Consider the following 9,377-nt stretch of genomic DNA (forward strand, 5'->3'; position numbering starts at 1 on the left):
CTTTGCGTGCCCAAGGCTTTAATACACCCTCCACAATATTTTCGTGATAATATTCGGCATTTATTCTGATGCCACTGTCGATTAATTTGAGCACACGTCACCATGGCCGAAGCATGTGTTCTCCGAATTCGGCAGTTTACCACTTTCGGCTAAGCGAAGCAACTCTTTAGCTCTTTTGAGTCTATTTTCTTTCTGTTGCGGTGAAAGTTCTTGCACTTTTTGGAATTCCGATGGCTTTACGCCGAGCTCATTTTTCAATATTTTCCGACTGGAATATTGCGATATGTTCAGCTCACGAGCCATTTTTCAACCACTGTGGCGCGAGTTTCGGTCAAGTCGCTTCATTACTTTTCGAACCATTTCTGCTGATGTTGTTGTTTTCTTCCGTCCACTTCCTTGACGTCGGGCTTCGCTATCAGTATTACGGTAATGAGCGTTGATACGAGACACAAAAGATTTATTCACATTTAAATGCTGGAGTGCTCTAACGATAGCCACATGTGGTTTTCTAGCCAAATATAAAAAAATCACACTATCAGGCTTGAATTCCATCACGAATAACTTTTTTTCTGGAGAATTCTCACCAAAATGCTTTTGTACGCTTGTAAACAATATAATGAGCTGTCACTGGAATAATTTTAACTGCTGGCGGCGAGTGGCTTTTTTTCATCTCACTCTGTATATACTTTGCTAGGTCTAAAATTATGTTTTCGATGAGTTACAAACGGAATGACGAACTTAATATACTCCCCATACAATGTATAGTGGAGGGTATAAAAATGAATTCAATCAAAACTGTTTTCGTGATCTCATAGACTTTGTTATTAACTTGCTTTCTTTGCCACGTTTCACGTTTTCGCTAATAAAGACAAAGCTAAGGAATGGACTAGAAACAAATGCAATCAATAGTATAATGCTATGTTAAGAACCGATTAGAAATAACAATCCGCACTGTGCGTGGTCGGCCAAAAACGACTTGAATAGATAAACAAGTCTATAGTATTAAAAAACTTAATCAGTTTCCTCGAAGATGAAATGTTAAATGATTTGCTGTGATTGGAATGTTTCAACTCACAGGGGCCAGATGGCGTTCTGTCTTTCACTTTAAAAACATATGCTCATGAACGATATCTTCCTCTAACAAGAATTTTTAACGCTTCGTTGGCCCTAGGTTATTTTCCAGTCATTTAGAGATCGAGCTTTATTATTCCACTGCATAAATCCGACAGTAGATGTGTTATTGTGTTATTAGAGAGGTACTGGCTACACAAAGAATAACTTAGTTTGTTACCTCTATAGTATCACCACATCAGCATGGTTTTGTCAAAAGATCAACTTTGATAATGTTTTTAGAATTGGCCTGTCATGCTCACACAGGATTCTCAAATAAACTCCAAACTGATATTATATGTAGTCATTTCAGTAATATAAACTTCATTCAATGGATTTCTCTTCAACTCTTCCATAATGGATATCGTCTTATTTGCACCCAAAAGGTTTCTTTTAACAATAAGCATTCTAAAAATATTACAGTATTTCCTGGTGTAGGTTCGCTACTTTTCGAACTTTATTTTAACGACCATCTATCTATCTATTATTCACCACCAAAACAAATTTATGTTTGCTGATGATGTTAAACTTTTCTGCACTTCTAATTCTCACAACCAATCACTTAATCTGCAACGTGACTTGTATTCCCTTGCAAATTGCAAATGAAATGTCTTTAAATGTTAACAGATGTATACCCTCAGCCAATGTTCGATTATTTAAATATATTTCGGTTATGATTATTCAAATTGTTGACCCTCTATCGCATAGGTTCCGAACGAATGGGCCGATATTGACCATTTCGTATCGGGCCTAAATAAATATTGCGACGTGCCAGGTTTGGGCTATATCAAGTACTTCTTTCAATTTTTATGAGATATTAGCTGGCGTCCGCGTTGTCCGCGTTGCCGGCCCGTAGTTTTAGTCTTTAATGCATAGTTTTTAAAGCGTAATTACTCACAAATCAAAATTTTTAGTATAAATGATGACTCGATTAAATAGAAATAAATACCTCTTTCAAAAAACCTGATCTTATTTTTCAGTAAGAGGTTTTAGTTTATTAACAAGTATACATTAACTGTGGAAGATGGTTCTCTTCCTTCCGAACCCTTAAAAGTAACCTTAAATCATAGGTAACGTTATACGGGCACTTGCTCTATCGTCAGTAATTACACTGCGCTGCAGACAATCTTGGAGTTAGGAATTTTTTCGGTTGGTAAATAAAAATCCCAAAAGAGGGGTTCCCGGATCTAACTTTTTAGAGCCCATTTTGTATAGCTTAACCATAAACAAATTTTGCCCTATACTCTGCAAAAGTTACGATAAAGTTTGTACAAAATATGTATCCGGTTGGTCTATATTGTGATATAGCCCCCCTCAAATGATATAGCCCCCCTCAAATGATATAGCCCCTTTCAAATTCCTCAAATATTGGTATTTTGAGATTTTAGAAAGAAAAACAATTTCTTTTAAATAATTATAAGTATAGGACCATGCTTCATTATAACTAGTATTTGAAGGTATCCGGTGATTTTAGCTATTACCAGGATCTTGGTCACATTTTTCAATTGATTTTGCCTTTATTTGGCATCTAGCTAACTGTCTCGATTTTCTTCAATTAGAATTTTTAATTCCAAAAGGAATTCTGAAACAATTCTACACAAAATTCCATATCATAATATAATAGCCAATTTTTTCAGTTTCGCGATTTTTCTCAAAATTTTCTTTCATGACAACGTTTCCACTGTAATTACAAATAACCAAAAGAAAATTGGAGTCATATCGGCCCAGCCGTTCTCAACTGATATGTTAATATACTTTTCCAATTTTTTTACATATAAATTTAAAGAAGTAGGTGTGGCCAGTTCCTCTGACCCTAAACAGATATCTAGGGTTGGGGGAGGGATGAAGAGTCAAGATTCCGTCGTATACTAACTGTGGAAAACACGAACAACAATTGGTTTATATACAGATTAAATAGAAGGTGTGGTCAGTTCCTCAGCCCCCAAATAAATACTTAGGATTAGAGGGAAAGTCTACAGTATGTCGTATAAAAATTTTAAAATCGATATCTTCATTATTTGGCAAATATAAGGATTTTGTATAAATCGAAATAGTGGGCGTAAAAATAGGTGTGGTCAATATTTTTTCTTTAAAAACCAAACTCGGGGTATGACGAACGTTTGCACAAAAAATAATGCAAATCGGTTCAGCTGTTCTTAACTGATTCCATTGCCAACGAGCAACAATTGATTTTTATATATATAGATGTGAAAATTTTTAGAAAAACCGCTGACTAGATTCGCAAGTTACCACAGATAAAAGTATTGAAAATTGTGACCCTTTGTGGGTAAGGCATAAGAAGTTATTTGCAGATATAAATCATCTTCACAACAGATCTTTTGTTAGCAAAAATGTAGATACGAGATGAAATCCGTCCCATCTTTATAACAGATCTTATGTTAACGGAAATATTGGGATGTACCTGGTCTGAATGGAATAAAATGTTAATTTCGCGTTTTATGACCTACATGGATATTCAACATTTTGATCCTTTGAGAGAACTGGATGCTTATTTCGGATTTTAAGATCGTTTTGGTTATTCAAAAATTTGACCCATTGTAGGGGAAGTACCAGAAGAAATGGTCCCATCTCTACCCTCGTTGTAAGAGATCTTGTGTTGATAGAAATATTGATATGTGCCAAGTCTGAATGAAATCGGATATTAATTTCGAGTTTTATGAGATTCATGGGTATTGGAAATTTTGAACCTGTGTGGGGGTGGTATCAGAAAGAGTGGGTCGATATATTCCATCTTCACACCAGACCTTGGATTAATAAAAATATTGTGATGTGTGCAATTTTAAGACAATCAGACTCTTACATCACATATTATAAGAGTTATAATTATTCAAAATTTTGACCCTTTGTGGGGGAGGTACTTAATGGAGTAAGCCGATATTGTCCATTTTTGTACCTAACCTAGCACTGACACAAATTGTAGGATGTGCAAAGTTGGAGCAAAATTGGATTATCGTTTCTCTTTCTATGCAATAAATTATATTCTTTGAAAATTTAGACATTTTATGTCGGAGGTACCAGAAGGAGTGGACCGATATTGCCCATCTCCGAACTCAATCTAAGATTGACAATAATATTACGATGTACCAACATTGGAACAAATCGGATACTCCCTTCGAGAGTTATCGTGCGCACCAACCAGCCAGATCGACTCCAAATGTTCTGAAACGGATTTCGATTTCTTTGTGTGAACCCTTGCATGTCATAAAAATCTCTATACTACGTTCTTAGTATGTAAAACTGTTGCCAGACTTAAGGTGAGAATACATGAAACGCTTCTTTGACTGACATAAGTCATCCTCTGGCTGCGTCGGAAAAGAACAAAGGAACGTAGGGCCAACATCGAACTAAGTCAACCTAAAACTCCTTTGTTCCTCTACGAAGAAGCCAGCCGATGACTTAAGCCAGTGAAAAAAGCGTTTTATGTATTGTCACCTTTAGTTTTTGTGAAGATAAATTTTACTGTAGTTTAGCTTAGATAATTTAATCTTTTAATTGTTAACTGACTGAGGCTCCAATGTAGCCGGTTTCCCAAGTCTACTTCCTACGTTACGGGGAGGTGGCCCTCTCGTTCGGCGCATATAATACAAAGACTAAATTTCAATTGTACAGACTGTTAGGTAAGAAAAGTTGCTTTCAATTGAATCGTTCGCGTTAAAATGTATTCGTTTTAATTTGGGTTTTTATAAATATTTTAAATTCTCTTATCCACTCCCGAAAAGCTTTGATATGTCAGAGTTTCTATAAACATTGTTTTTTTTTAATTTTTTAATTAATTCCATTAGGAGTTGTGTTGGTTGTGACAAAATAAAATTTAAAAATGTCAAGACATCATTCGAAGAATATAGTCCTGCAAGATGCATCAACAACGAAACTGATGTGTAAAAACAGTTCATATATAAATCCCCCATCCCACACATACAATTTTAGCGTGATTCTGTAACAAACAGCCAATTTCTTTTCAAAACTAAGTGCCCCTTCCTATCGTTTTTTCTGACATTTTCGTTTGTATTTTTTCGTTACAAAAACCGAAAACTCGTTTGTCACTGACACAAAAAAACATCGCCAAATTTTCAAACGAAAGAAAAATACCGACGAATCTTAGCCATGTCCGTCTGTCTGTTGTAATCACGCTATCTTTCGAACGAATTGAGATAGAAGGCTAAAATTTTGCACACATGTATACTTTGCCAGTAGGCAGGTTAAGTTCGTAAATGGGCCATGTATATTCGGTATATCGATGATTTTAGCGACATTGTTCACCGGAATTGTTTCAAATTAGCTATTTGAAGTTCGAAATGGATACTACAGCCTAAGACAGAAAATTGTCTGTGCAGGTCTACGTCTTCGTATAGCCTCCATATAACGGTATGGTATGGCATTTGAAGTTCGAAATGGATACTACAACCTAAGGCAGAAAATTGTCTATGCAGGTCCACGTTTCGCATAGCCCCCATATAACGGGACCTCCCTATATTCGGTATTTTGATAATTTTAGCGACATTTTTCACCGGAATTGTTTCGAATTTGGTATTTGAAGTTCGCCTAAGACAGAAAGCTGTCTATGCAGGTCCACGTCTTCGTATGGCCCCCATACGAAAGGTACTCCCGATATTCGGTATTTTGATGATTTTAGCGACATTATTAACCGGAATTGTTTCGAATTCGGTATTTGAAGTTCGTAACGGATACTGCAACCCGAGACAGAAAATTGTTTGTGCAGGTCCACGTCTTCGTATAGCCCCCATATAACGGAACCTTCCGATAATCGGTATTTTGATGACTGTAGCTACATTATTCACCAATTTGTTTTTCTAAGTTTCACATTTGAATATTGTTATGGCTTATGAAAAAAATTACCTATGCAGTTCCGTGTCATCGTATAGACCCTAATATAACGGGTACATTCGGTATTTCTAAGATTTTAACGGATTTTATTGTTTTTGAGAATTGCCAAATTCGTTCCAAATGGCGGAGGGTATTCAAAGTTGGGCCCGGCCGAATTTACAGCTTTTTTACTTGTTATTTAGTAATTTGGTCGGAAGCAAGTCATTTTGGTCAGATTTTGAGGAAATTTTGATTGGATTTATTTTTTGTGGCAACACTGTTTAAAACACTTCTGTTTTTGGCTGCCTACAAGGGTTTACCAACCAACGCCACTACCTACCATAAACGTACAATTTTCGTACTCTTTAGCCATATCTGATTGGCACGAGTCAATCCGTTCTTACCCTGCCAACCTAAGGTGTCAGTCAATAATGCGATCAATTACCAGCAATGTTCAGTTGCGGCCACCATCTGACGAATTAATGCCGAAATACCGGCAACTGTCGGTATTGACAAATTTCAGGCGATTGCGATGTCATGAACAGAGGCGCACCACCCAAACCCACCATACCAGAATTGTGGAATCATTAACAAGACACGCAGTAAATGAGTGCGTGCGTGGATGTGCACGTCAGCACAGGCGAGACTCGAACCAGCTAACAGCAGCATTAGAAACCTAATGACAACACAACTCCCGTCCTACTTGCATCCATCCATCCACTCAATCATTCGATTGCAATGCATAAACAAATGTCAATATGTATGTATGTATGTATGTACGCATGTATGCATATGCAGTTGCTATTGCTTTCATCAATAAATCCACAATTTGGTTGTAAATGAAATCGAAAGTGAAGCACATTTGCATAATTCAAATTAATGCGAACTAATCGAAAACGTACAGCGCACCGGGCACCGGGCGAGTCCGCCCACTTGCCCCTGTCCTCTGCATGACGTTGACTATTTGCAATTAACATAATAAGCTGTGGTTTGTGGCACCGCATAGACGTTCTACCGGTCTGCGAAGATTTCGACTTTTCGCTGGCAATGTCTTCGCCTGCCGCCAGGCCATCGAGTACCAGTGTCAGAAATTGGAGTAGAATTTCGTCACAAGCCAGATTCACTTGTTCGGGTAAACAAACCAGTGCGGCATTCGTTGTCACTGCAAGTGTTGAGTGGCTGCATCCTTTGCCGCGCCACACAGTGCTATTGCTGATGGTAACCTGTAGTGGTTAATCAGACGACGAGGTAAACAGCAGTCAAGATACTGCTGCATAGCGGCATTAGAAGTTGCAAAAAGAACCGCACTCACACACACACACACACTTCCATTAGGCTCGTGCTCTAGACAATTCTGTTTGGCATAACATGCAAGCACCAACATATCGCACACTAGGGTGTGAGTGAGTGTGTTTGTGCCTGCACATGTACACTTGTTGCCTCATCGACAATCTGTGTGCTGTGGCACCGCCGGATAAACGGTGACAACGCCGGACGCCTTCTTCATTTCCATGTGCTCGAATAGGGGAGGCTCCACACACATCACCCGATGCTTAACGGAATCTTGGGTGAATATAAATATACGCAGGATTTCGACTATTGGATTATAAACCATTCAGCACTTGTTCTGTGAACATACAACGCCCATAAACCTACACAGCGGGGAAATTTGCCGAGGTCGAATCAAAAATTTTAAGAAGAATATTCTCCAAAAAGAAACAAAACAACAACAACATGTTCTTAAAGGTAAGCCCCGGAATGGTCATTGGAAATCTATTTCTACTTCACATTTAACATCGCCTTTTGCATATTCCAGTCTGTCATTTGCTTAGTGGCCATTGCCCATTTGGCAGTAGGTATTGAACTGAAAGCTGAACCCGACTATGGACCAGTCGCCTATGAGTTCCACTATTCTGTGCACGATCCTCACACTGGCGACATCAAAAGCCAAAAGGAGAGCCGCAAAGATGACAAAGTCGAGGGATCGTATGAACTGATCGATTCAGATGGTCACCGCCGATTGGTCACCTACAAGTCGGACGCTCACAGTGGCTTCGAAGCTGTTGTCATCCGCGAGCCGACTAATATCAAGATACCCGTACCGGAGCCCCACCACAAGATCTTGACAGCTGCTAAAGTCATTACCCCCATTCATCTCACTGCCATTAAGCCTGCACCCTTGGTACATTACGCCCCCAAGCCGGCACTCCTGATCAAGCCCGTCGAAGGACATGCTCCATCACATGGCAACTTTGTGTCATTCTCCGGGCCAAATCACAAATACAATTACTAGAAGAATGGCAACTGACGATGCTCCGTGACTAATTTGCAAATTGACGACAACCACAATTCCGGCCTAACCCTCCAAACAGACCATTACCAACCACTCTGTATACCATCGCATCATGTCCAATCATTTTCACATCCACACAAATTCAGCCATACCTACAATTTAATAACAGATTTAAAAAAAAAAACTGAAATCAAACGACAGTTAACTCTAAAGGGTACCACTACTTTCATCTTTCCATATTTGATATCCGAATCCTGTCAACAGACTACTTCCTTATCTAACGTCATGCATTTAAAAACCTTCTTATGATTATTTTGTAATTTTATTTTAGACATTCAGGTAAACAACAAAAAAAAACATAACTGTAAATAAAGTGTTGCAATGGAACTGCATCATCGTATGAGCATGGTTCTATAGAAGAACGCAAATATCGATGAGTTTTATTTGAGTTGCATTGTTAGTCAGTCGGTGGATGTTTTCCAACAGACTATGTGAATGAAAAACAAAAAAGTAAAAAAGCTGTAAGTTCGGCCGGGCCGAACTATGAATACCCTCCACCATTTGGAAAGAATTTGGCAAATTTTCAAAGAAATAAAATCCGTTAAAAATTTTGTTAAAATCTTAATAATACCGAATGTAGCCGTATACCCAACTTTTGTCATAAGCTATTACATTATTCAAATGCGAAACTTGAAAAAAAGTTATGTTTATAATGTAGCTAAAATCATCAAAATACCGAATATAAGGAGGTACCATGGGGGTTATAAAACGTGGACCTGCAAGACAATTTTCTGACATAGGTTGTAGTATCCATTATGAACTTCAAATACCAAATTTGAAAAAAAAAATCCGGTAAATAATGTCGCTAAAATCATCAAAATACCGAATATCGGGAGGTACCGTTATATGGGGAAGACGTGGACCTATATGGCCCAATTTCTATCTTACGCTGTAATATCCATTACGAACTTTAAATACCAAATTTGATACTATTCCGGTAAATAAAGTCGCAAAAATCATCAAAAAACCGAATATCGGGAGGTACCGTTATATGGGGGCTATACGAAGACATGGACCTGTACAGACAATTTTCTGTCACAAGCTGTAGCAGCCATTACGAACATTAAAT

General features: G+C 38.0%; 1 protein-coding gene across 1 annotated transcript; it reads left to right on the forward strand.

The window, feature by feature from the left end:
* The first annotated feature begins 7,689 nt into the window (after positions 1–7,689).
* LOC131804934 (cuticle protein 7-like) lies at positions 7,690–8,444 on the forward strand. The gene is made up of 2 exons (XM_059128165.1): positions 7,690–7,701; positions 7,772–8,444. The coding sequence occupies exons 1-2, from the start codon at positions 7,690–7,692 to the stop codon at positions 8,246–8,248; spliced, it is 489 nt and encodes a 162-aa protein (XP_058984148.1). The 3' UTR covers positions 8,249–8,444.
* Positions 8,445–9,377: the final 933 nt, after the last annotated feature.

Source organism: Musca domestica, unplaced genomic scaffold, assembly GCF_030504385.1.
Source record: "Musca domestica strain aabys unplaced genomic scaffold, Musca_domestica.polishedcontigs.V.1.1 5, whole genome shotgun sequence".
In the NCBI taxonomy this organism is placed as follows: Eukaryota; Metazoa; Arthropoda; class Insecta; order Diptera; family Muscidae; genus Musca; species Musca domestica.